General features: G+C 48.4%; 1 protein-coding gene across 3 annotated transcripts in view; it reads left to right on the top strand.

Moving 5' to 3' along the window:
• The window catches only part of TTC12 (tetratricopeptide repeat domain 12), a 29,752-nt gene continuing 2,254 nt past the window's right edge, over positions 1-27,498 (top strand). The window contains exons 1-19 of one of the 3 annotated variants that reach the window (XM_077306077.1): positions 1-132; positions 1,015-1,102; positions 6,375-6,532; positions 7,648-7,681; positions 8,897-8,974; positions 9,566-9,687; positions 11,094-11,153; positions 13,633-13,704; positions 13,894-13,954; positions 14,116-14,304; positions 15,238-15,307; positions 17,228-17,316; positions 19,212-19,380; positions 21,002-21,094; positions 21,971-22,034; positions 22,599-22,733; positions 23,747-23,854; positions 24,650-24,718; positions 26,198-26,299. In XM_077306077.1, the coding sequence (XP_077162192.1) occupies positions 40-132; positions 1,015-1,102; positions 6,375-6,532; positions 7,648-7,681; positions 8,897-8,974; positions 9,566-9,687; positions 11,094-11,153; positions 13,633-13,704; positions 13,894-13,954; positions 14,116-14,304; positions 15,238-15,307; positions 17,228-17,316; positions 19,212-19,380; positions 21,002-21,094; positions 21,971-22,034; positions 22,599-22,733; positions 23,747-23,854; positions 24,650-24,718; positions 26,198-26,299 (1,854 nt within the window). In that variant the 5' untranslated portion in view covers positions 1-39. Of the gene's footprint in view, positions 133-375; positions 682-1,014; positions 1,103-6,374; positions 6,533-7,647; positions 7,682-8,896; positions 8,975-9,565; positions 9,688-11,093; positions 11,154-13,632; positions 13,705-13,893; positions 13,955-14,115; positions 14,305-15,237; positions 15,308-17,227; positions 17,317-19,211; positions 19,381-21,001; positions 21,095-21,970; positions 22,035-22,598; positions 22,734-23,746; positions 23,855-24,649; positions 24,719-26,197; positions 26,300-27,498 lie in introns of those variants that run through there. The other 2 variants (XM_077306079.1, XM_077306078.1) reach the window with 2 other exon arrangements.

The raw sequence follows: 27,498 nt of genomic DNA, 5'->3' as shown, positions 1-27,498 counted from the left end.
TCTTAGCCTGGCTGAGGTAAAACGACAACAACACCCAGAATGCACCGCGGGGCCTGGCGCCGCCTCTCCGCCGCCATTTTGGGCTCCCCGTCGCCATGGAGACCGCCGGGACGCGGCCTGCTCGCAAAGGAGGCACGGAGGGGCTCGCTGGGAAGCCGGGGGGGGGGGCCGGGGGGGCAGGGAGCCGTGAACAGAAGCAGAGACCCCCCCCCGACGCCCCCCGGCCAGAATATCGGGCTGTTGCGTCCCTTTGTGCTGCTTGGGTTAATGCACGGGGGGGGGCAAACTGCGGCCCTCAGGCGTCCCTGGACTACAATTCCCATGAGCCCCTGCCACCCCTGAACTGCAACTGACCGGGGGGGAGGGGGAGGGGGAGGGGGGCTGCTTAAAATGCCTTGAACGCCTGGCCTTTTTCGTGCTGCATTTAGCTGGAGCCATTCTGCTTCCGGGCTGGCCTTTTCTTTTTAACAGGAGGTCTTTATCCGGGTGCTGGGGCTCCCCCCCCCCCCAAAAAAAAAGAATCGTAAATCGGAATGGGGATTTGTGAGCGCCGAAGGTCAGACGAGGCGCCTTGAATCGCCCTTGGTTGGCCTTGCAGGGGCCAGGGGGGCCTGACTCTGCTGAGGACCGGGGTCTCCGGGGGCCCCTGGCCTGGCTCTGCTCCGTGGGGCTTCCTCCCAGGCAAGTGGCTTCTGGTCTCGGGCATCGCTTGACTCCTCGCCCTAGTTTGCCCCTCGGCTTCCTTGAGGCGGGACAAGGGGAGTTCGCCTTCTGTGAGGCTGCACAGCCTGCGAGAAATCCCTGAGCGGACAATATCCCAGATGACTGAGGCCAGCGGAGGGAGTGGAAATGGCTTGCTAAATATAATATGCAAACTCATCTCCAGAACAGCCGCCGGAGTCCTCCTGAGTGGCCTCGGAAGCCGAGTCGAGGAACGCCGCTGACAGCCACGAGGTGGCAAGCTTTCAACATGGCAATGAATCTCTCTCATTCCCCCTCTGCCTCTTCCTCCAGGTTTCCTCTTCCTGCTTTGAGGTCAAGATGTCTCATCAGCAAGAAGAGCAAGAGCTGCAGAAGTTCCTCAGGGATGTGGATGACATCAGTAAGTAGACTGTGAAGATGTTTGGAGAGAGCCAGGCTAGGGTTGAGCTGCAGAAGCCAGGGCACAGTTTGAAAGACTCACGCTGGGTTGCGGCATCAAGAATCCCAGCTGCAATTAAGGGACGCCTGGTGTATTGCTGTTGCCAAGTTGCTGAGCGGGTTTTTATGGTGAGGCTTGGGGCCACCAAACATTTCTAGCCTGACTTCATCCAGAAACGAATACAGCCTTTAATGAGCCAGCAGACATCTGAGTGTCCTGGAACTTTTCACCAGTGTATACCAAAAAAGGAAGGGAGAGAAAAGCAAGATGTTTCTCTGCGGAATGGAAAAACTCCCAAGTTTGCAGCTTGTAGGAATCTTAAAATGCAGCGCCGGAGGCATAGCAGACTTAATTAGATTAGACAATGCTGGGTGTGAAACAGATTCCACGTTTCAAGGTTTCTGCAAGCTCTAGAATAAGGGCTGCATCTCCCCCCCTCCCCCGCCTCCAATTTCACAAGTCACGTTGTCCTGCACAAAATGTGACTTTATCTTGCTCCCCATGAATGTAATCAATATGACCCAGAAGCATTCTGCACCTGAGGCAAAGGGTGGAGATGTCATGTGGTGAGTTTGTTAGTCTTGTACGGGATTTCCCAATGTCTAGGTCTAGGAATCCATGGCATTGGATTATCACATTTGATGAGTTACAGCTGTGATGCCAGTGACACATTTCTATATGTCTGGGATTTATCCGTCCCTAATCTACAGGTCAGTAAAATGAGTACCCAGCTTGCTGGGGGGTAAACAGTAACGACTGGGGAAGGCACTGGCAAACCACCCCGTATTGATTCTGCCATGAAAACGCTGGAGGACGTCACCCCAAGGGTCAGACACGACTCGGTGCTTGCACAGGGGATACCTTTACCTTTACCATTAATCTACAGTAATGGGTTTAAATTACAAGTACAATGATATAGGCTAGATATCAGGAAAAGATCAGGCTGATCCTGCGTTGAGCAGGGGGTTGGACTAGATGGCCTGTATGGCCCCTTCCAACTCTATGATTCTATGATTATGTGATAGCTTCATTTTGAGATGAACAAAAAAGGTATTGTGGGGAAGTTGCCATGAAAGCACAGGCTTCAGATGATTAATTGGAACAGCTTTCCCCGATAAGTGTTTGCAGAAGTATGGTGTACAAATAGTTGATCACAAGAAAGCGTGGTTATGCATCTAAGACAAGCTTATTGTAAGTAATCCTTTGATTTATTTGCGCTGTGTGCTACAAACGTTGCCTGAAAAACTGGCGCTGGCAAAAGCTCTCGTGACTATCAATAATTTAAAAACTTTCCCACTTACAACTTTGCCATGTGCGATTCTCGTTTAGCAAATCGCGATAAGACCTGGCATCTTGACAGATTGTTTCATCTGACAATTTTGAAACCCTTTTGTAAATATTAATTTATTGATGCCATAGCAAAATCTTTTTGAAGCACGCGGTTTTGCGGCTGAGGTTCATCCAGGAACAGGAACACTGCAGTCTAAAAGTCAGAGTCGCAAATAGTAGTTGAGGAGAAGTAGGGAGATGCTAAAGAATCCCCCGGCGCTGCCTGGTAGAACTGGGGCAGAAATGTAGATCTAGATCATCACTCTTTCGAGATATACATTTCTTACATAAAACTGCTGTGGCATCCATTTGAAAGCATTTTGTGCCAGCATTGCGATTAGAAACACGTATCCTGCCTCACTTCAGCTAGCCTTTGGTTAATTGTACCTGGCACACTCTTCAGGTTCAATCTCCAGTTTTGTAAGACAGTCTTGTTTTGATTCTCAGCCTTTGGCTTCTAGAAGACCTGAAACCAATTCTTTTGAAGGCTTCTGATAGGTACAAAAGGAACATTTTAAAATTTGCATGTGTTTGGGCAGTGGTGAAGACAGTGGAGCTGGGAGTCAATCGAAATCTTCCTGAGATGGTGTACCCATGACCTATCAGCTTTAACGTCACGCAGAACACATTGTCTCTGTGTATGGTCAGAAGTGCTTCTTTATTGTCTGGAAACATGGAGGGAAATTTCCCCGGCTAACACATATGACAAAGAAATTCAGATTTGATTCACCTTTTAGGTTAGAAATGGAGAAACAGGACTTCCAATGTTGGTGAAATAAACTGCTCCCTTCATTCCTATGGCGATAGGGTTCCGTGGATACAGGGATATGTGGTAACACCCAGTTATAACCAAGTTACAATAAGTAGCTCCCAGGAAGCACAGAACAAGGACTTTGCCAGTTATTTGTAGGATTACTCATAACCAGTGAAATTCATAAGCATGTAGGATTCTCAACACGCTGCCGGTGTACTGGTTAGACTTGACCTGAGAACACTTTGAGTTCAAACCTTCACAAGATAAAATTGTAAAAGTACAAGACCCCATGAGAGGTAGCCGTAAGTTGTCCACAACATGACTGTATTTTCCACCACCACCAATTTATGCAATAAAGATGACAATACCATAGATTCAAGGGGATCGCCATGTTGGTCTGAAGGAGCACAACAAAACTTGAGTCCAGTGGCGCCTTTAAGACCAACAAAGTTTTATTCAAGGCGTGAGCTCACACCTTGACTATATCTTTGTTGGTCTTAAAGGTGCCATTGGACTCAAAAATCAATGACAGTATCAGTAATCCTTACTGTAAAAAGGTAAAGGTAAAGGTATCCCCTGTGCAAGCACGGGGTCATATCTGACCCTTCGGGTGACGCCCTGCAGCGTTTTCATGGCAGACTCAATACGGGGTGGTTTGCCAGTGCCTTCCGCAGTCATTACCATTTACCCCACAGCAAGCTGGGTACTCATTTTAACAACCACGGAAGGATGGACGGCTGAGTCAACCTTGAGCTGGCTGCTGGGATCGAACTCCCAGCCTCATGGGCAGAGCTTTCAGACTGCATGTCTGCTGCCTTACCACTCTGCACCACAAGAGGCTCTAATCCTTACTGTAACAGTACACTAAATGGCTACATACTATCTAAATGTAATTGAGAATTGATTCAGGTGGGTAGCCATGTTGGTTGGAAGCAGCAGAAGAAAGTGTGAGTCCAGGGGAACCATTAAGTGTGATTGTGCATATAAGCTTTTGTGCAGATAGACAATGCTTCAGATACACGAGAGCTTATACCTTGAATAACATATCGTTGATGCCACTGGACTCAGTGATTCAGAATAGAGAGCAGGATTAAATCTGGCACTTGAATAAAAGTGCAGTGTAAATCCATCAGGAGTCCATGAAGCAAAAGTCTAGAAGAATTACAGCTTGTGAGCCCATTCCATGTCATGTTGTAGACTTCAGATAATTTTGATAAACCGCTGTTAAGGTTCAGCACTCTAAATCACAAGTTTTCTCTCATACCTGCACATAATTTAAGATCACAGCAGCTCAAACCCTCACTCATGCTAGTTAGCTTAGCCTAGACTAACGTAAACTAATGGTACAAGGAGGAGCTGAGCAGAGTGCTGTGCCTTGGGGGATGGTGGTGGTCGAAGGGAATAACTGCTTAAGATTTCACTGCTAGTGTCTTCGTTGGCTTAAGTTGTTTGTTTGGTCTCCATTTTTGTAAGTCATTTTGGTTCCCTGTTAGGTAGATGTGGAGGGAAAATGATAATGTAGCTGATTGACAGATGTGCGTAAGGTGAATTCCAGGATTACATATTGGGATGAAGATATTGGTTACAGAACGAATAACCATAGCACAAGTGGGACCATCTGCATTACTGCATACAGAAAAGCGCTGTGTTCTCCATCAACTGTTTCCGTTCTCTGCCACCAAAATGCTGTAAAGCTTCAATTTCTTCTGTTGTCTGCTTCACTTGCACAGCACAGACGGGGGGGGGGGGACATCTGGGAAGATGGAGTGATGAAAAGATGATTGTAATTGGGCCCATGCAGAAGGGGGCAGAACTGGAACAGCCAACTCATCTTTCCTCTCTTTATTCGCACCCCATGTCGGTTTAAATTGACTTTCTAATTCACCACTTGGAGAAATTTCAATTATTGCTTGGGTCATCTGTTTTTTCTACAAACATGAGCTCAACAAAGGCAGGCCTTCAATGGGAGCAGGCGTCCAGAACAGTCAATCTGCTCAGCGGAGATAAAATGCTGACTTTGGAATAGTCGCGTCACCTTCATAAAAACGTTTTCTTTTTCCAATCTTTTGGAATGCTCAGAGGTGCAGTGCGGTACGCCGTGCGCTGGCAAAGCCCTCCAATTAACTCTGGGCAGGGCAATTTGTCCGGCATTGAAGTCCACGTCAAAACGCTGTTCAGAGCCCAGGGCGGCATATTGGAGGCAGCTGCAGTTTGTGTTGTTTGCATCTTGTCGGACGATTTGGACTGCCAAAACATAACCGATGGATGAATCGTGCCTATTTCTCCAGCACTTCTGGCGCCAGAATAAAGAGTGAAAAAAAAATGTGCCTGGCTTTCCAAAAATCTGAGATTTGATTTCTGAGTCCTCACACAGAGGGCTCCCACGCAGAATTATTCTAGCCGAAGCCCACTAGGCTGGGCAACTTTGTGTAGGATTGCACGGACAGTAAAGGAGCCCTCTATTCCAGGCACAGTGCAGGGAATCCAAAGCTACAGCAGTCTAGACTAGCCTTTTCCAACCTTTTACTGTGCAGGAGCCCCTGAAATGATGTTCACGCTTTGAGGAGCCCCTGAAATTGTCCAGAGGTGATATCAAGAGGCCATACCTTGTTGCCACGCCCAAGGAGGACTGGGGGCGGGGGGAGAGAAAGAAGGCGATTTGAGACAGGAGTAGGCATTCAGGCGTCACCTCCCCCCCGCCCTTCCCAGGCTCAGTCACTACGTGAGAATGCCCTGCTTAGCTTCCAAGATCTGATGTGATTGAGCCAGTCTCGGCCATACAGCCCTTACAGCGTAGCTCTGGGTTTTTAAGTGTTTTGTGCCCGGCTTGGAGTCGTATATTAATAAATCTGAATCACAGGGACGACTTCTTATACCTCTGCGTTTGATGCTTGGCTATTTTAAGAGTCATGTTTTTACCACTGTCACCAAACTGGGTGCTTATTTTAATTGTCTTGTTTTTTACCACCTGATTTCAGTTGTGCATCTGCTGTTCCCAAGAGGGTTGAAAGTCTTTTTTTCTAAAATCAATCAATCAAATTTTCTGGCTTCTAGCCAGACTTTGATAGAAAGAACGAAGTATCTTTGGGTTGTTCACTGAACAGTTTGACTCCGATTTGCGTACTTACTACTCTTTGTAATTCTTTTTAGCCAACTTGATTCAAGGTCTGAATTCCACCGACCCAGCGGTTCAGGAAAAGGCCATTGCAGCTACAGAGAAAAGGCTGGGCTCCCTTAAGGAGAACGAAGAGAATGATTGCGGGCACAGGGTGGACCGAACGCTCATCAATGGGAGGCCTTCTGTAAAGGTTCTGTCTTTTCTTTAGCATTGGGGGATCCAGGCAACTACGCATTCAGGCAGAATCACGGGCTGTGGTTTTGGCCCTTGTTTGGTGTTCCAGCTCTGCCTGGCTACGACTCTGCTGCATATTTATCATAGCTGTTTCCCTCTCTGGCACGTGTTACAATTCACAGTACACTGCAAAACACGCTACTGTTATTTGAAATTGTTTTATTTAGAATTGAATGTGTAGACCCCCACTCGAACCAGCTGGGTCGTGGTGGTTTACATGAAATATAAAACAGCATAAAACCCAGTAAAGTAGATGGCGGCAACAAAGAACAACCTACTCTCTCATACAAGCCCTTAACCTACTGCTGGCCGCCGCTGTTGCCCCAGTAGCTGACCACAGGCGATGTATGGCCTGGGAGGAGGGGGGGACCTGATCTTATTACCTTATTGGTGCTTTAAATAGTTTGAATGTTGGTTATGTGTTCTGCCTTGTGGACCCCGATGGAATGGAGTTTGGTGTAAAAATCTTTAAAATACACTGGTAGATCCACCCAGCCAACCTTCCCAGGTGGACAAGCCTCAATTGCGCCCCTTTCAGTTATGCAGGTCATGGTTTTTCTTCCCTCTGCACGGGTGCACAACCTTTTCCGGGCTCTGTCCTGAAGATCTCCATGCTGCATGTGGGAGCAGGGGCTCTACTTGCAGCCTGCACGGCAGTGTGCTTTTGTTGCACCTGAAAGGGGCAGCCTGCAACTGCAGCTCGGCCAACAGAGGTGTCTCTGAAGTCTGGTGCCAGATTGATTTTGTATCCCAAGCTCCAAATTATTATTTTTTTCATTGTTTGCTTTCCTTCCCTCCCATGGCTTTTTAACGTTCCTAATGGAATTAATTCTGACAGCTTTGGGAGCACTGCTCCACTTTCGGAGTGTGGGTTATTATGGAGTGGTGATTTAAGTGGCTTTGAAAAATGAGGCTGATCTGTTTTTCCTCGCTTCTCATATTTTTCATGCAGCAGATACCTTCCAACAGAAAGGTTAAGGATCATTACTGAACAGTATGTTATAGCAAACGTGCACTGTGCCTCCCCCCAGATGTTGAAGCTAATGCTTTGCTTCCACCTGTTTCTTATAGGATTTGCCAAATCAGGAAGGGTTGACTAATCCTGGTAAGATAAAGCACTTCTTATGTATTTCTCATTAAAACAGTGCAGGAAATTCTTCATTCATTCTGAGTATACTGCTTTCCTGAAGGTGGCCACATGTGTTTTGAGCTCTCCCCAAAATGCTTAGGTGGGCCTTGAAGAATAGGGATGAAATTGAGATGCCAGGAGACTCCGCGGTGGTTTCCAGGTTGGGGCTGAGAGTGGGGGGTGATAGGAACAAGATACTGTGCAATGAGCTGACTGCCACCCTCTTTCCAATGATGTTAGGTGCACAGGCTAAAACGTTTGCTGTCTTATCTTTAATGATCTTTTAACCTCATTTTATAGTCTGCTTCTGGCCTGAGAACTGTTTTAGGAGGCTCCTGTTAAGCTGCTAGGTGTTTTATCCTTTTAGGATCCACAGCCTGGATTTCTGGTGCTGGGGGTTTTTTAATTATGTTTTGCTTTGTGAGCCACCTGGAGTGGCGTCTCTGGAAAAGCAGCGTGGAAATGTTCAAAGGTAATTAATGAAAAAAATAGTTGTGCTGCTTCCGGCAAAAGCTCTGTGAGCTCCCAAGTGGGCAACTGGCAGCATGAAGGGGCCTCAGGGCCTGCTGTCCCCTCCCTCTCTCTGGTTCTGGCTCTTGCTCTAGTGCAGGGGTAGTCAAACTGCGGCCCTCCAGATGTCCATGGACTACAATTCCCATGAGCCCCTGCCAGCGAATGCTGGCAGGGGCTCCTGAGAATTGTAGTCCATGGACATCTGGAGGGCCGCAGTATGACTACCCCTGCTCTAGTGGTTTAACCGGAATTCCACGGGTTCAGGAGCCAGTTTTCCCTTTTCCGTTCTAAATTCATAATTCGTTTGATCTGCATTGATTTCAGTGGGACAGCAGACATCTTCAGAACAATAGTTTAAATGGCTTGCCTCTTCAGTATGTTGGAAGAGAACATCCAGCAAACGTTACCACGTTCTTCATTATTTGGACTTGAAGCCCTGATCGACTAGAGATGTTGCTTCTTTCAAAGGGAGGGATTAAAATCACTATGGGCAATTTCATAGGCAGGAGCTTATTCCATTAGTTTGGATCTGGTGTCACATTAATGAAAAGGCTCCTTCAGGTTTCCATTCCACATCCCAGAAACGACTTTGCTCTCTTCTGTGATTAAGGTTATTTTGAAAAGATTGAGCTGTTTTCATTTTTTTTTTTTAATTTAACTTCTCTCTCCACTTTTCAGAGACCTTCATGGCTGCTTTAGAAAAGGATGCCCAAGAGCGGGCCAGGAGAAGGAAAAAGAATGAAGCCCTTGCAAATGGTAACCATTGGACATACCTTTTGGGGAGAAGGGAGGGGGGAGAGAGCTGTGTGACATGGCAAGGTTCTGGAAGGAAGGATCTTGTGCGTTCTGGACCACCAGTGTTCTTATGACTAGCAGTGAGAAGAAATTCCTTCAGTCAAATAATAATTTTCCCTTTGGCTTATTGTAAGCCATTAAACATAACTAAAACAGGCCAAACGGTTTTCCTGGCTTCACTTCATTTCAACACTTGAGTTCGTGACTAAAGGGGAGTTTGTGACACGGGCCCCTCAGGAATTTGTGATTAATGTAACTCATTATGAATGAATGGGAACCAGAGATGGCAAATGTTCAGTTGTTCTTGTCCTTGTTCTTGTTGATGTTGCAGTTCCCAATCTTACCTTGTATCTGTCACATAGTTTTCATGTTTTCTGTAAATTGCCCTGAGCCACAAGGGAGGGCAGTATATAAATGTAATAAGCCAACAAATAAATATCTAATCAAGAATCTAATAAAGAATTTTTTTCTGTCATACATGTTTATTTCTGTTCTTTCTTCCAACTGAAAGTCTCCAAGGTCAGTCCTATTTTATGCATGTTCCCCCTGCAGCTCTGAAAGAAGAGGGGAATGATGCTTTTGGCAAAGGGGACTATGCAACGGCCATCCAGAAATACACGGAAGGCCTGAAGAAGCAGAAGGATATGCCAGCGCTGTACACGAACAGAGCGCAGGTCAGTGTAGCCCACAGGGGGCTACTGTGCCAGTGGGCTTCTCGTGACAAATTAGTCCAGGCAGCCTTCTGGTCAGCATAACCCTCATTTGCTTTCCTGTCGTCACATCTGTATTGGATTCTCTGCTGGATGGTCCTGGATTAGAAATGCATCCTTTATTTTCATGTATTGCAAGACTATATGGCCTTGGTTCAGCTAACATCACCCTCAGATTTATTTATTAATTAGAATATATATATATATATAACCCTCGTGTCCCTTGGACAAGGTGGATTGAGGCTCCCCCTCCCAGTGTAGTGGTTAAGAGCAGCAGCTTCTGATCTGGTGAGCCGGTTTTGATTCCCTGCTCCTCCACATGCAGGCAGGTGGGAGATCTTGGGCATTTCACAGCACCTATAGAGCTGTTCTGACCGAGCAGGAATCTCAGGGCTCTCTCAGTCTCACCTCCCTCACAGGGTGTCTGTTGTGGGGAGAAGAAAGGGGTCACTGTAGATATCTTAATGTTTCAGTTATTCGTGATATTGTTATAACAATTTTATTTTTATTACTGTTATTATTGCTATTATTATCTATATTTTACCTGTGCTATAGCTTCCATGTACTCTGTAAACTGCTCTGAGCTGCAAGGGGAGGGCGGAATATAAATGTAAAAAACAAAAAAATAAACCCATATGAACAAGGCAGTTGGTTCACAAATTGAACTCTGCTTTCTGCTTTTTGGTGCAGAGCAGAAAGAAGAAGAAGAAGAGTTGGTTCTTATATGCCGCTTTTCTCTACCCGAAGGAAGCTCAAAGCAGCTTACAGTTGCCTTCCCTTTCCTCTCCCCACAACAAACACACTGTGAGGTAGGTGAGGCTGAGAGAGCGCTGATATCACTGCTCAGTCAGAACAGTTTTATCAGTGCCGTGGCAAGCCCAAGGTCACCCAGCTGGCTGCATGTGGGGGAGTGCAGAATCGAACTCAGCATACCAGATTAGAAGTCCGCACTCCTAACCACTACTCCAATTGGCTCTCCAGGGGTTTGAATAGTGCAAAGTAATTTAAAGTGAACAGCAGAGCAATGGAGCCCCTTTAAAGACCTGAGCCATGGGACCAGGCTACCTCTGTGGCTCAGCTGTTTCCAGTCTAACAACTGAGCAGCCAGGAACAGCCTACTCCTATCACTCAGGTGTTTTGGTGGATGTTATGGGGAGGAGAAAGCAGAGTTCTAAACCCTTGCTTTTTGCTCCCCATGAACCCACAAACCCCCTCTAACTGCCTTAAAAATTTGTAAAGGTTTGCGGCTGGGCTGCAGGATGCAAACCACGAACTGGCCCAAATTCATTGTGAACAAAGGTTCATGAGCCAGTTTCTGCCCATTCCTACTGCTTAAACAATCCTGCTTCTGCTGGTTCATTTTGTTACAGGCTTACATCAAGCTTCAGGAGCATGAGAAAGCCATCCTTGACTGTGAATGGGCTTTAAGGGTAAGGGTTTCCTATTTTTTGTCAGCTAGCCTGTGTAAGAGGGAAGCAGGTGGCCAAGTGAACAGGGCTTTGAAGTGTAGGTGGCTTCGAGCAGGTATTGCAATGAATACAGGGGAAGCTCTTTCACTTTCAGGTGTTTTGTGGCCCTCCTTCTACTTACATGCACACATCTGTATTTGGTTGGTCTGCATTAGAGCATTTTGATTTGAGTACTGTAGCACATCAAGAGACCAAAAAGATTTTTGAGGTAAGAGCTTTTGAGAGTCCAAGGGGAGCTTTGCAGGAAGCTCTGACTCGCAAAAGCTTGTACTCGGAAAACCTAGTTGGTCTCTGCAGTGCCACTAGAGTCAAATCTAAATGTTTTTGTGAACACCCTATGGATATTCTGTTTTTCCCTGTCTTCCCCCCCTCCCCCCGCCATTTATATTTTCTGATAAGTGGAAGTAATATGGTCACGTGCCAAAGATCCTGAAAATTCTGGTTGTTCTAATACTATAGTTTTAATAGGATGGAATAAAGTAAATTGTGGTACTTCCTCACGGGATAATTCAGTCTCTTGCTGGGCACAGTTTTCATCCTGCCAATAAAACACTAAATAGAGGCTTGAGTGCCTGGAGCAGATATAAACATTTATATTCCTGCTTTGCAGAGCTGGTCTCCACACTTTTCATTTTTAAAATACAAATATTTAATGAAAGATTGATGTAATTAATAGTAAATTAATTTATCTGGCAGCAACTCTTGAGATCTGTTTAAAAATGTAAATAGAATGCGTTGGTTGACTTCTCCCAGCCAGATAAGGCTGCATGCTAAGTGGTTTTTAGAATGCTTGATTTCCATAACTTGTCTTATTTTAATTATGTAAGCTCAGATACATCCGGGTGCTTGTCCTGTTGTGACATTTGTTTGCATTAGAAGAGTCCAGGCAGTCTTTGCTGCCTCCTCGTCCTCCTTTGTCCATTGGTTTGTTTTTAAAAAGGCTGTCTGAGTCCAGATCACATGGGGGCAGATAGTTCTGCCTTCACCCCAGGGAGACCCGCCCACATCAAGCCCCCCCCCCATCCCTGGGCCAATACTGCATCTTCCCTGGGCCCCCGTCTGCCAAACACCAGCCCCCTTGCTGTCCTTCCCACCCCTTGCAGTATGCTCCCCGCCTGGCTCATGTATCCTTCTCCCACTCACAAACCATTCTGACTTATCTGCCTGCACCACCAGCACAGCTTTTCCCTGGCAGCACTGGCTAGGGGCACTGCAATCCTTGCCTCCAAGTCATGCCACCCGCATGCCCATTCTCAGTTACTCTGAAGAGTTGGAAGCACAGCTACAGGCAAAGTTCAAGGCAGATACACGGGTGGCAGCGAGCCCCACCAGACGTCCTGGATGCTGGTAGCTCCCCCCCCCCAGGCTATGCTGATGCCAGGCCTGCCTCATTCTGAACTCTTCCCTCAGTTCTTTGGGTCTGCTGCACAGCTGCAAATCAAATCCCCTGTACTTTCTCAGTCGCTTGTAGCCCTCCCTCTGATGCCTCATGGGCAACAAGGTCTTACAGACAAGATCCAGGTCATGAGCAGTGGTGACAGCAGTCAGGCTGGCTCTGGCTGCTTGTTCCCCTCCCCCACAGCAGATTCTGGGTGACCAAATGCCTCCCCCCAGCTGCCCTCCACAGGGGCCAAGAATCTCCATTCTTGGCCCCTGCTGCCACCCTGGCCGTTTTCCATGCAGGCGAGAAGCATGCTGATGCTCACTGAGACGCTGGAATCTTGAAAGCTTCCTGAAGGATAGTTTCCCCTGCTGTTGATTTAAGGGGCCTGACTAGACAGCAGGGTGGCTTTCCGAATGTCTGATGGGGAAGCGTCAACACAAACAATGGCCCCTGCCTTTCAGTGGCATGTAGTTGGGGTGTCTGGACAGATTTACATGGCTGGATGGGAGCCTCCGTAGGTGATTAGAGCCATCTCTAGGACTGCTGCTTCTAACTGCAAGAGAAGTGTCACTGGCTGGTAGTTAGAAAGCCGCTCAAAGAGTTCCGTTTGCCATGGGAAGTCACCAGCACAACAGGAGAGTGTGTGTGATCAATGCTTGACTATCAGCCTGCCAAAAGTCCTTTCCAAACCACTGAAAAACAGCAAGGCTTTTCTTCCCTGGTTTTATTGGCAGGTTTGTGCTACAATCAAATTCCTTCTTATAATGGTAGCTTAATCCACTGCCCTTTGCACAGACTCAGAAACCTAGGAGTAGTTCTTTATATTATTATTATTATTATTATTATTATTATTATTATTATTATTATTATTATTATTATTATTATTATTATTATTATTATTATTATTATTATTAATATCCTGCCTCCCCCCAAAGTCTCGAGGCGGCTGTGGGAAGGCAAACAATTCCAGTTGGTAGTAAAGGTCTTATTGTAGTGCTAACTAGCAAAAAGCTCCAGTTTTCTACAAGTTTTGCTAAATGGTTCTATCCAATGCAGTGTGATGAGAAACACCTGAAGGCCTTCTTTCATATGGGGAAAGCATACTTGGCACTGAAGCAGTATGGCAAGGTAAGGCCAGCCCTGTTTTACTTTCTGTGGTAATCTTGGTCAGAGACGAGCATGCTTCTTTGAATTGCTCGGGACTTGGATGTGCATGACAGTAGCCAATGGCTCACGTTTTGTGTTTTGTGAATGTTTAATTAACATCCTCTTCCCTTTAACTGGCCCTAACCTAAAGTCCTGTCCTTATTCTTCAAGTCCAGAGGATGCTACATGAAGATTTTAGAAATTGATCCCCATAAAGAGCAGCTGTGCAAAGGTGAGGCATCCACAAATCCTAATCTTTCTGCCGCTGTCATCTTGGTGTTGGCTGAGATTCCGGCTTAAGTTGTTCCCTGCTGTTTGTGCCTTTGGTTCTTCCGTATATTCTTGTTCCACCTCATTCTGCTAATTTTCCTGTTTTGCTGTTGAAACTTCCAGACTGCATGAACAAAGTGGACTTGGAAGAAAAAAGAGAGCGCGAGGAAGACAAGGCCGCTGAGGAGCTTGAATCCGGAAGGTGCAGAGCCGTGTCGGTGAACCAGTTGCTCCAGAAACTCAGCAGGCCTAACGAAAATGTCCTTTTTTATACAGGCGGAATCCAGCTTTTGACTGATGCCATACAAGACTGTAAGTAGGCTTCTTTCCCTCTAGAGGCGAGAGGTGACACTATTGCCACTTGCTCACAAGGGGTGTCAAATCTGAGTTGTTCTCTGTAGTCCGCCTGGGAATGTTGCTTGTTGACCTCCCCAACAGTATTGCCTTGAACAAGCCCGGCAAAAGCTCTTGAGAAGAAATTACCTTCCCATAGCCTTTCTTCTCCAACTTGGGAGCTCAGGAAACAATCAAGGAATGTGGAAAATAGCCCTTCCAGTTGATAGAGCCTGGATCCACTCTTGCCTGGCAGCAGGGAATCACAGCCAAAATTTTGTTTCAGCAAATGACCCCTAGGCCTTAGAATTTCCTGAATGCTGCAGAGCATTTACTTTGGCCAATTTCAGTGTTCTTCCTTTAGCTGTGCTGCAAGGTAAATATTTGGCCATCCCTTATTCCCACAGTTTGGGCTTTTGCCCACTGAATGCCGTGGAAACAGTTGATGTGTTACTTCACTGTTCATTTTATAAGGATATTTATTCTCTCTTTATAGATATTGTCCCATTTAATCTAAGTTTCCTGGAAGAGACATTGTACATATCCATTCTCCTTGCTGCCTTTCTTAATGAAACCACTTTTCCGATGGCCCAATTTTGCACTTTGGCTTAGTCAGTAAGGGGACAGTTACAGGGAACAGTTAAGTCACTGAAGCTAGTGCTTAACAAAGTTACCAATCCAAATGTTTTATTTGTGCTGAGCTTATGCTCTGACACTGGGGTTGGCAGATCTTGGATCACCAGAAGGGGGACGAATGCTGCGTGTGCTCCTTGCTGGCTGTCCTTCTCATCTGTCGAGAGGATCTCTTTCCAATCTTGTCACTTATCGCTGAGGTTTGTGTGAGGACGGCCCGCCTTCGGGTGGCGTCTCTCAGTCTGAAGATCTGACTCCTCATCTCTGAACTTGTTGCAGGCACTGAGCAGACCTTGTTTCGGACAAACAGTGGGTTCAGTGTCATCAATGACAACGAGGTCATGCGACGGTAAGGGCTGTCTTCGGGGGGAGGAACAGTAGGAGGCTTGCAGCGGGAGTGAGCGGAGAAGAGGCTGCTTGCAGGGAACACAATCGCTGGATGAAATTCAGATGGCTGATCAGCAGATAACGCTGCAGCCGCTGGCAGTGAACCCTCCGCTGCCTTCTAGTTGACCTTTTAGAATAAACAGGGCTCTTTTGGAGGCTTCGGTGCTTCCTCCACTCTACTTCTGAACGATTAGTCTTTCTAAATTGTCCGCCCGAGGGCAAGAGCATCTTAGGAAAACACGACGGGGAAAGGGCATTAGATCCGGGCGCTCCATATGGCTGCACTGGCCCAGGACCAGACGGCAGCAGAAGTCAGCGTGCCCAAGGCAGCGCGGCTTCATCGACTCCTCCGCCGGCCTCCATAAATCTTTCTTCTAACTGCTGGAACCTTTTATGGACATCTTTTTCATTTTATTTTTCCCCCTTCAGGGAGAGGCTCTTCCTGCAGGATTTCTCCTACTTTTGCTCCTGATTGGTTCTGTCTGTTTGGATTTATGTTAGATTCTACCTCGTGCTGAGCAGTGATGCCGGTGGCCCCGCTTGGGTTCTCAGCTGCCTCCTAAAGCTTTGTTATGTCAGGCCCAGAAGATACCAAGGAAGCCTTTGTCCTTGTTAATTCTGTGGGAAATTAGTGCCATGAGTGACGGGAGTGGAGCCAGTCTTTGAGTCAGAAGGATGGCAGCAGAGATGGGGGGTGGGGGTGGGGGGGTGTCGATAATCTGGGCGGGCCTCTTGCAGAAGAAGAGGAGGAGGAGGAGGAGTTGGTTTTTATGCCCCACTTTTCTCCACCAGAAGGAGGCTCAAAGTGGCGTAAAGTCACCATCTATGTATAAGAGTTATACCGAGGTTATACCGAGAATTAAACTTTGTTGCTCTTAAAGTTGCCACGAAACTTGGACCATAAGGAAGGCCGAGCGTCAAAGAATTTAGGCTTTTGAACTCTGGTGCTGGAGAAGACTCTTGCGAGTCCCTTGGACTGCAAGGCGAACAAACCGGTCAGTCCTAGAGGAGATCAGCCCTGCCTGCTCCTTAGAAGGCCAGATCCTGAAGATGAAACTCAAATACTTTGGCAAGTTGTACCACCTCATGAGAAGGAAGGACTCCCTGGAGAAGAGCCTAATGCTGGGAGCGATCGAGGGCAAAAGAAGAAGGGGGCGACAGAGAATGAGGTGGCTGGATGGAGTCACTGAAGCAGTCGGTGCAAACTTAAATGGACTCTGGGGAATGGTAGAGGAAGGCCTGGAGGATCATTGTCCATGGGGTCGCGATGGGTCGGACATGACTTCACACCTAACAACAACAACAACAAAACCAAAGGAAAAACAGCAAGCCCCTGATTGCTTCCTCCTCGCCTCCCCTCCTAAAAGACACCTGCCGTTCACACCCCCACAAAAGCCCTGGCAAGGCCCCTGAAAATTCCCAAGGAGGGGACCTCCCTCACCTGTACAGGGAGCCTGCTCCACAGAGCCAGAGCCACGGCAGAAAGGCCCGGGATTTGGTCACTGCCTAAGTGTCAGGATAGCCAAAGGCGATTGCCCAATGTGGAAAGATGTGGTCCTTCAGAGATGTCGGTCCCAGGGGGTGAAGGGCCGTAAAGACCATAGGCAGTACCGTGGGTGGAGAATGCAAGTGAGAACCATAATGACGTAGGCGTCTTTGGGCCGCCTGTTGGTGAGAAAAGTGGCATACAAATATCTAAACAAAGAAGTAGCTAGCGTTGCATAAGATCTGATTCCCCCCTGCTTGAATGTCTCAGTTGAGGAAGAGTGCTGTGTGATTCCAAACCTGGCACCTGCTGCTTTCACACCTAAAAGGTGATACCTGGCTTCTGTGTGACCTGTGTGCTTTTCCTTGGTGTTCACAAAACCTCTTCCTTTTCTAGGGCATTTCGTCCTGAGCTGAAATCCCCTGCTGAAGTGGAGCTGTCTCTTTCTCTTATCCTCCTGTGGCAAGCAGTCTGCAAAGGGAATGGTAATCAACGCGAATGGCTGCTAATGTGCTACTAAAATGACCCTGGCTGTGCTGGAGAGTATTCTTGTCATTGAGCATCGCTCCCGTGGGTGCTCGTGATGCCTAGAATTTGCTCCGCGCCAGAGATTTGCGGGTCAGACGTAATGACAGCGAGTGCAGAGTGTTAGCCCCCTCCCCAGTCCCAGTTGTGTCTGTGGAACCTTTCTCTGTGGCTTAGAGGGAAGTTTTGCCATGCAGATCTCCCTTGCTCTTCAGTCTGTTCTGTGAGTGCACTAGGAGGACAGATGCACTTTCTCAGCTGATGGCTAGAAGCTTGCATCCTTTTGGGCTAATGCAAGCAGCGTAGCAAAGGAATCTTTCTGTGGTAGGATTACCATTGGAGGTGGATTTTGCTAGAGCTGAGCCAAAATAACCCCATCCAACTTTGCCGGCGTGTTCACAGGCTGCAAAGCGAGGTCCCTCTTTGGAAATCGGAGGTGGGAGGGATCTCCTAAAAGGGTCAAAGCCTTCCTCCTACTTATCATTCCCCCCGTTTTAGTTTTGACTCCAGAAGCTCAAAGCAAAGGCAGACAAGCAAGGCCTGGATGGTGTTCTGGCTTCTGTCATGAGAACATAAGAAGAACATACCATGCAGTCCTGAGAACAGAAGGGAAGCCATGTTGGATCAGGCCAGTGGCCCATCCAGTCCAGCACTCTGTGTCACACAGTGGCCAAACCCCAGGGGTCATCAGGAGGTCCACCAGGAGAGCTAGAATGCCAGGAGCCTTCCCATTGTTGCCCCCTCCAGCACCAAATAGGTTGGGGATTGCAAGATGTCATCTTAAAATGAAAATAAGAGGAGGATGAGTTGACACTTGAAGCTCCCTTGTCCTGAATCAGACCCTTGGTCCATTGTCTACTTGGATTGGCAGCAGCTCTCCAGGGTCCCAGGCTCCAGGTCCCATCACCTGATGCCTTTGACTAGAGATGCTGGGGATGGAACACGGGGACCTCTGCACACAAACTCTTCCCCTGAGCCAGAGCTTCTGCCAAGACCCCAGAAAGGGCTGGAAGGGTGTGTGTGTGTGTGGATTCAGCCAGTTTGGTGTAGTGGTTAGGAGTGTGGACTTCTAATCTGGCATGCCAGGTTCGATTCTGTAATCCCCCACATGCAACCAGCTGGGTGACCTTGGGCTCCCCATGGCACTGATAAAACTGTTCTGACCGAGCAGGAATCTCAAGGCTCTCTCAGCCTCACCCACATCACAGGGGTCTGTTGTGGGGAGAGGAAGGGAAGGGGATTGTCAGCCGCTTTGAGACTCCTTTGAGTAGAGAAAAGCGGCATATAAAAACCAACTCTTCTTCTTCTTTGTGATAGCGTCTTTCTTCCCACCATCTGTCTAATGCCACCTTGCCTCAAGATCCACCCTGTAACGCTGGGCTCTTAGTTTCATGTCTGTGCCACTCTCGGGACTTAGGCCTTGCTGGTATAAGGTGTCCGTGTAGGTCTCCGCGTGAAAAGAATGCAGAATACAAGCAGAACAGCAGGACATGTTTCTTTCTGTTTCGGAAAGAAAGAATATGTTTGCTTTTGGGGAGTGAAGTTGCCAAAATCTGCCTTGGTTCACACTTCTTGTGTCCTGAAATGAAACCTGAAGGGTGGAACTAAAGGAAATGAGATTAGCTTGCCATGCATGTGTAAGTTACATAACCAACCCTTTAGAAATGGGAGGGGGAGAGAGAAAGAGAGGAGAAGGTGAGAGGACAAGCAGCACCCACTGGCCTTCCTGTCACTCCTGTGGGTGGCGCTCTTGAGCAGAAACACAATGATGCTCTCCCACCTGAGTGATTTCCTGCCTGGTGGATGTCCATGCTGGCGGAGCCCTTGCCACATCTGCTTCTCTTTGCCCTTCCAGAGGAGAACCAGCGCCTACTTCTGACTCACCCCTACATGAACTCACAGCTGCCCGCTCTGGTGCATTCCGAGGTGCCTGAAATCCAGGAGCAGTGCCTGGCCCTGCTGTCTCTCTACGCGCAGACAGAGCATGGGAGGGCCTTGCTGGTCAGACACCTGGACCTCACCAAGTATGTATCCCATTTGAATCCGGAATCTGTTGCATGCATTTGGCCGCCTATAGCCACCCTCCTTCCTACGCAGAGTAAATAAACAATAATAACCAGACTCTAGTTTGGACCCACAGGCCATTTCTGGTCTTGGCTTCCTGGGATGCCCATCGGCTGACAGAAATAGCAATCTGGCATCACGTGTATCCCCAAATCCCTGTGACAAATGCTACAGGTGTTCTTGTTTCTCACGGAGGAGGAGAAGTCAGCTCTGTCCGAGATTTTTAGTGGCAAAATCAGGCCTGTCTTTGTGGAGCCTCATTTCCACTTCCTCACTTCCTTGGAAGTTACAAGAATTAACCTGCCTTTGCCTTCAGGGCTTCTTCTTCCATGGCAGACTAGGAGAAGAGCAGCTGTGAATGCAGTCCTGCAGGAGGGGAAAGCCGAGTCGCAAGGGGCTCTGGTGGGGTTTCCCGGGGAAGGGCAAGGCCCTGAAAGACTGTCCTCTGGATCCAGGCAGGGGTAGACATTTCAGGTTTCTTGCAAGACACGTCAGTTTTCATACCCCAAACACATTTTTTTTTCCAGCACTGTCTCAAACTTATCAACGTAAATGGACATTCCGGACAGATTTTTAGTGATGAACATGAGTTGGAGGGAAGAGACAGTGACGTCCACCCAGCTCTTGACTTGCACTGCCCGTCACTTCTGTTTTGCACAGGGTCACTGAAGAGAATTCATAAAGGACAGAGACACCCCACCAACCACACTATTTTTAACTTGTCTGTTTTCCTCCCGTCCCCCTCTCACACCTCAAAAAATGCCACACTTCAGTCCAACCCTTTGAAATAACAGACAAGGAAGGGTTTTCCAGCACATGTAGTGACAGTTATAAATTACACTACAACACCTCCTACATTCTGAAATATATTTATTTCATGAGAGATCATCGTGAGGTGTGGTATACAAATGGAATGAATGAATATCTGTTCCACTTAATATTTCTGGTAAGGGCTAGGAGGAGGAGCTAGTGCTTAATACCCACTCAGGGCAGCTGTTTTGTCCCCCAGTGCCTTCTCCTCCAACCGGCTTGCCTTCCATCCCCCACCCCTTCCTCCTTCCACTTTCCTCCAAGGCTTAGAGGCTGCAGATCCCTGCTGTGTGAGAGCTGCCCCTGCCGATGAGTTCTCTGCCTGGGGGCCTCCAGCCTGCAGCCTTTCCAGGTCCTGGGGGGAGGGAGAGGCCATCTGCAGAGTTCTTCCACCCCACCCCAATCTAGCGCCCGGTGTATTCCTGAATGCAGGCAGTACGTTGAGATTTTAGTGCATCTGCCTCTTTTGTCCACTTTTGCAGCTTTCCCACTTTGCCTGCAGTAGAGTAGTAAGTTTCTTTGTGCCTGTTCAGCTGTCCTTTCCCACGTGGAGGGGAGGTGCTTTGGAGTTACTCAGGTGGCTCTTTGGCATGTGGAAGTGGGGCCATCTTGAGTGCTTCACTGTGAGCAGGTTGTGGGGCCAGCATCCCTTCAGATCCAAACGCACACCCACTCACCCCGTGCAAGGCTTGCTTTTTGGTGCCAAGTTTGCCCTGAATTTGCCACTGCCTTGGGACTTCAGCCGCTGAGGGTCTTCCTTGCCTTCCCCAGGTGGCTGCAGACTTTGATGTCCTTCGTTAGTGTCTTTGACAGCAGAGCTAGTCGTGCAATGGACCTGTTGACCAGCCTCGTTGAAGAAGAGAAGTAAGTGGCATCACTTTTGAACTTCACGCTAATTCTGAGTTATGGCTCTGGCCTTCATGGCAGGATAGTTACTTCCCGCAAGGCCGACCTGTCACCATTGCCAGTTCTTGGTTTTCAGGGGCAGGAGCCGGGGCCCCTGTTCTGCCCACCCCCGGGCCCCCGGGGCCTCCCCTTCCCTCCATCCTCCTGCCTAAGTTCCCACCTGACCGAATCCTTCTCCTCCCTCCACTTGTGCCCCCGTCTGCCTGCACCGCATTCATGCCCTCCCCAACAGCTTCTGTGGCCGCCAGGAGTTCTGCCACTGGGCACTGCCCGCATGCACCTCCCCGTCAATGCCAGGAGCCTGAGTGGAGGAGTGTTGGCAAGCAAGGGGGAACAGGAAGGAACGTGGGCATGTGAGTTGCGGGGGAGGCAGTTCTGTGCCAATGAGTACCCCCTCCAGTGGGCCCTGGTGGCTGCCACACTGACTCCCACCTTGGGTCAGCGATAGTAGCAGAGGCATAAATGCTTGTTTAAAAGCTCCTGGACCCTTAACCGAGGATCTAGAGGGCAGCCAGTCTTCTGGCCTTGACTTGTGCTTCCTAAATCAAAGTTATTTTCCTGTCCCCCTCAGGCTGCCAAACACATGCTTTCCACTGGCCCCTTTGTCGTTTTTCCAGCTTGAAGGATGTGGTGGCTCTGAAGAGCATTGCCTGTTGCCCCTCTTTCACCTTCCTTGTTGACTCCTGTAACCTGATGTCCTTTTTAAGGCTCACAGGAGGAGAGTTTGCTGCTTGGTCGGCAGATTGGAGAGGCTTGGCAGTACTTCTGTGCCAAAGGGGCTCTCTCTTAGTTCCCTGAAACCTCACGTTTAAACCAGCTGTGTTTTACCAACAGGTTCAAAATCCAGTGCCGTATCAAGCTCTCCACAGAGGTCTTGCCGTGGTTCGCACAGTTGTTGGTGAGAAAGATCTCTGCCGAGCCCTTCCCATATATAGCTGCAAAACGTTTTTTTGTCCAGGTTCTATCTTGCAGTTCTGCTACATTTGTGCAGTGACTTGTTTTATAATGTATTTATTTATATTTATAATTAAATTTGTATACCGCTGCTCCCAGACTAGCTTGCAGCGGTTCACAACATAAAAAACATCCATCGAAGCTTGTCCCAACCTCACATGCAACTGAACCAGTATGGCCTGGGTAGCTGGAGATAAAAAACAAACTCAAAAGCTCAGGGTGGATCAATCAGTGGGTCCAGTCAGTCTACTACCTAAACCCGGAACCAGGGGAGGGGGGGGGGACCTGATTTCACTCGTCGTGCCCGGCCTCAGCCAAACGCCTGACTGAAGAGCTCCGTCTTGTAGGCCCTGTAGAACCCAGAGAGTAACATGGGGTTACTTCTGGCTCAGAGAATCCTCCAATCACAGCAACCTGTTGGGATTTTAAAGGCAGCTGTGCTGTGATCTTTGAGAAGGTTTGGAAAGGGGACCAGACAGACCCCCGTTTCCGCTCTTGTTTCCCAAAGAATTCCATCCAGACGGTGAACCAGACGGCCCTTGTGCAGTGCATCTCCATCATGGGGGACCTCTGCTCGGACCCAGTGATCCGGATGCAGGTGGCAGAAAGCCAGGAGAGCTGGCAGGCCTGCTTGGACCTCATGGTGAGTTGGCACGGCCTGTCTCGGGTTGGGTCTTCCTCCTACTCCTTCCTGCCATGCTGTCACTTCTCCAGAGTGCAGTCCTTTCTTGAGATTCACTGACTGATTTATTGAATTATTAATTTAAAAAAAACATTATGAACCAGAGTGACTAGGGCTGTACCGGAGGCTCTGCAGCTGGAGGGGCCGGGGACTGCAGCAGAGTGCAAAGGTGGTGCTTCCCCAGTACGTTTTTATAAATTTTTCCTGATTAAAACGTTTGCGCCCAGCCTTTCCTTGTGGTTGAGGGTGCAGGGATAGCCTTCCCCATCCCAAAGGCCAATAACTTTCAGCTGTATTTTTGGCTTGCTGCCAGCAGAGACTCTGAGCCTCTCAAAACTTCAAAGGGGCACCCTTCTGCCAGGCATGTGGTTGAGGGCAAAACAAGTTAATAGTCCAGGGGTGACCAAACTGTGGCTCTCTAGATGTCCATGGACTACAATTACCTTGAGCCCCTGCCAACATAGTCAGTTGGCAGAGGCTCATGGTCATTGTAATACACGGACATCTGGAGAGCCGCAGTTTTGCCACCCTTGTAATAGAACATCAAACTGCCCCCCCTCCCTCCCCCTGCCTTCCTCACCATGGAAAACTAGAATTGGGATTAATTTGATTTGAGCCCTACCAATGAGCTGTTGGAATTCTTACTCCTACTTGTACTGACAACTGTCTTGTTGGTCTGGCATTCTGTTTGAACTATTACTGTTTTGTGATTTTCGGGTTTGCATGAGTTTAATAATGTTAACCGCCCTGAGCCTGTTTACAGGGAGAAATTAAATAAATTAAAAATGATACTGCCTCACAATGAAGCGTCTCCCCCCTCATCTCCCCTTTGAAGCAAAATCGTCCGAGCGATGGGGAGAAGGGGGCAGGAGAAGGGGGCACAGGAGGAGGAGCTTGTGAGCTGCGGCTGCTCAGACTTCCCCTTCACCGAAATGTGGGCTTCACTGTTGCACTGTCTCCTTCCGCTTGTGCAGGACAAATGCTGGTCTGAAAGCAAAGCCACGAAATGCCCACCAGTCTGCCTGCAGGCAGTCCTCGGTCTGATGATGAATGCCTCGCTGGAAGTGAGCGTAGCCATTCAGGTACAGGAGGGGGTGCCTACCCTTTCTCAGGAAAGCTGGGCCTGTCTGTTAAAACCTTTCGTGAGCCTGCCTGCCTGCCTGCCTGCCTTATGCCAACTGCCTGGCCTTACCCTGCAGGCTGTCCCTATGACTCCGTTCAGACAGCTAAATGCTCCAGCGTGACTTGTGCAGAGCCAGACTCTGCTGTTATTTGGCCTGCTATCCTGGCACCTGGAGCGTCATGGCTGGAGCTTGTGGAGCCTTCCTAGAGATGGGATTGCCCTGTGCAGTGTTCAGCTTGCCATTTGGATCAGGAGCTGCATCAGTGTCTGACAAGGGCTGCTAGCCGTGATGACTAAAGGGAACCTCCACAATCAGAGGGGAAGGCCTTAGCCTCTAGGCCCTATGACTGGCTCTCCAGAGGAACCGGACGGCTGCTGTGTGAGACAGGAGGCTGACCCTCACTGGTCTCTTCTGTTCTTATGTCAGCTCCTGAGATGAGGCGGCTGCTGAAGACCAAGGCTCCGGGGGGGGGGGGGGGGCTGCTGCCTCCCCTCCCCTCACACACACTCCCCTCACACTTCCCCAGTCATCTCTGCCGCCAGCATTCCTGGCTGTGTGTGGTGCCCAGCTCAGTTGGAGAAAGGGCATGCAGGCACATGGAGGGCGGGTGGGCTTGAAAATGAGTTTGGGAAGGAGGCACCGATGGGGACATATGACTAGGTAGGAGGGGGGGGGGATAACCAGGGTGGTTGGGAGAAGAAGAGGGGAGGGGGCTTCTGGTCAGCTGGCCTGCTGACACTGGCATTGTTTCAGGAGCTGGCAGAAGAGATCTCTTGGAGATGCATGCGCTTCCTCAGCAGTCAGGATGGAACTGTGGTGACAGTAAGTGGCGTCCGAGGGGACAGCAGATGATTGCTGCTCAGTCTGCAGCTTCCCTTGCCCCCGGTCGGCCTCAGTGGTGATTCCCTTCTTCCCTCTCAGCCTTCCGCCCACCAGGCCGGTCTTTCTCAGCTGAATTGTGTGGGCTGGCTCTCCTCCACAGCCCCATCCCCCCACGAGCCATAATCCACCCTTGCGTTCTCTTTCCTTACGGAGGGGGAGTTCACCACCACGTTTTTGTATTTCCTGAAGGAAAACCGCATTATTAGTGCTGGGGCAGTGATAGATAGAAGCCACTGTGAAGACGGGAGGAAGCAAGAGGATGGGGGGGGGGGGTAGGAAAGGTCCATGGTCTGTCTGTTGATTCCCTGAACTGAGGCAGTTGGTCAGTTTGGGGTCACTTTTCTCACTGGAATCCTTTACCATTGCTTTGGCTTTTCTCTGGGGATCTTTGCTCAACGTTTGACATTCAGAGGATGAGATTCATGCCTAGTTTGAAGACACAAGTTTTGGTTGCTTGAGAGCCAGCTTGGTGTTGTAGTTAAGAGTAGCAGCCTCTAACCTGGAGAACTGGGAGGCTTGGTTCCCCACTCCTCTACATGCAGCCAGCTGAGTGACCTTGGGCCAGTCATAGTTCTCTTAGAGATGTTCTCACACAGTTCTCTTAGAGCTCTCTCAACCTCACACACCTCACAGGGAAGGCAATTGTAATACATTTTGGAACTCCTTTGGCTAGTAAAAAGCAGGGTATAAAAACCAGCTCTTCTTTTTTGACATTCTGTGGCTTATATTTTGTTCCGTCATGCAAATGGCTCTCCAGCTTTTTGATGTATGACCCATTTGCAAAGTGACACCATATTACTTTCTGGCTCCCTGGTGTAAATGCAGGAAGTTGACATTTGTTAATGTGGAACAAGTTTATTTTTCTTCCTGTTAGTTTTTCTAAATATGCAATACCTTTGAGCCACTGGTTGCATTTGCCCTTGGGCTTTATTACTCAGCTCACACAGGTCCTTCTGGCTGTCTTTGTGAGAAACACCAGTCTCCTTCTGGTCTCCAACCCACAGTCTGAGAACCAGTGACTTAATCATTTTTGAGTTTTTGAGTAGGTCAAAGGGGTTGGATTTTTGCCTCCTGGTTGTGATCTGTTATTTTTCTGCCTCTCTGAGCTCTCATTGAGGTGGAAAGATATTTTGTTGCTATTCAGGAGTACCCATCCTATTGGCTAAGTTACCAATAGGTGCTCTGCATCTGGTTATTTCTTCAAAAAAACCTTCAATACTCCCACCTTTCCAGATCATTAGTATCAAATATTTGCTTGCCACTTTCTTTCTCTCTTTTCTGCTGCAACCAGCATCCCTCAAGAGACGAAGAGCTCGGTCAGCTCAAGGAAGCCGACTGCAAGGCAAACTAAAATTATAATTTGCTTTCAGAGAAGAACGATGAACTTTTTCATTTCCTCCCATTCTCTTTTCATCAAAGCGAGCGGTTGGGCTTTTGAGTCACGTCCTGCCTGCCAGTCCAAAGGCCGGGGAAGAGGCGGTGAAGCAGGGGCTGGTGAAGAAAATGATCCGTATTCTGAAGGTGATTTCTTTCCCCGGTTTTCGGGCACACGTACAGAGTGATTGTTTCCATTCCAGTGCAGATGAATCTGCTGTTCTGTCAGAAGTCATCATGTAGCAAATGGATACAGGCCCTTTCTGGATTTATTGGGACTTGTCGTTTCTTCTCCGGAAGAGTTTGCCCTTTAATCGGAACTCTGTGCAGTGAGAGTGCCAGTGGCACCACCCCGGTCCTTTCCACAGCCCCCCGGGCTTTCACGCAGGGAGGGGTCTCCTCATCTCAGGGAGAGATTTTTTCCAGTAGATGGGGCCTGGGATCTTCTGCATGTAAAGCATGCATTCCACCCATGCACTCTGCCTTATGCTCCCCACTTAGTACAAGGACTTCCCAGCTGCCTACACAGATTTCTTTGCCCGCTAGTTACCGGCCTCTTCCTTCCATTTTGCTGAGCTCTTTCAGCATCTTTGAGAGAGACTGCAGTGTTATCCGAGCTGCCTCTCCATTCTTTAAAGGCAGCAGGACTATATTGCATGAAGTAGAATTGTTCAGGAGGTCATAGTGATAAAAGTAATGGAACGCCATGATAATGCAGTAGTTCAAGAAGATGCTTTAACAAAGTGAATGGGATAAATGGGTGTGCATATTCTGTCACCCAGTTGTTGTATGATCTTGCTCTCACTAACAGTTTTTCTTCTAGATATTTGCTCCCACTCCTTTGGGGGGAAAGGTTAGTGGCGGGGGAGAGGAAGAAGCAGGAGAGGGAGAGATGATATAGGGGCTGCTAGGAAGAGGGACAAAGGAGAGGTGTATCGGTGCCCCCCATGACTCCTTGCAGATTCCTTGCTTGCTGTGTCTGATACTTCCACTTTGTTTCCAGGTTTCTGCAATCCTTGTCCTATTGGGCCATGAAAAACTGCTTTAATTTCACAGTGTAGACTCTCCCCCTGCCTGCTGGTAATTCAAGCTGCCGTCATTTAAAGGAAAAAAGCCCCTGGCACTTCCGGGCTTGGCTTTGGCGTCCCATGTGCAGCAGTGAAGTGAATGCCCAGTTCTGTCGCAATCCATGTACCGTCTGTGTGTTTGTGCGACATATTCGGCATCCATGCAAACTTCAAAGCTTTTTGAAGCAAGGCAAAAAAGGAAAGAAAAACAAATATTCCCAGACTGTTTGAGGGCTTTGTTTCAAAAATAAAGGCTGATGTCACAGAGCTTATGTTCTC

The sequence above is a fragment of the Paroedura picta genome, chromosome 12 (genome assembly GCF_049243985.1).
Source record: "Paroedura picta isolate Pp20150507F chromosome 12, Ppicta_v3.0, whole genome shotgun sequence".
Taxonomy (NCBI): Eukaryota; Metazoa; Chordata; class Lepidosauria; order Squamata; family Gekkonidae; genus Paroedura; species Paroedura picta.
The sequence above is the reverse complement of the archived record's forward strand: the minus strand, read 5'-3'. Positions and strand labels throughout refer to the sequence as shown.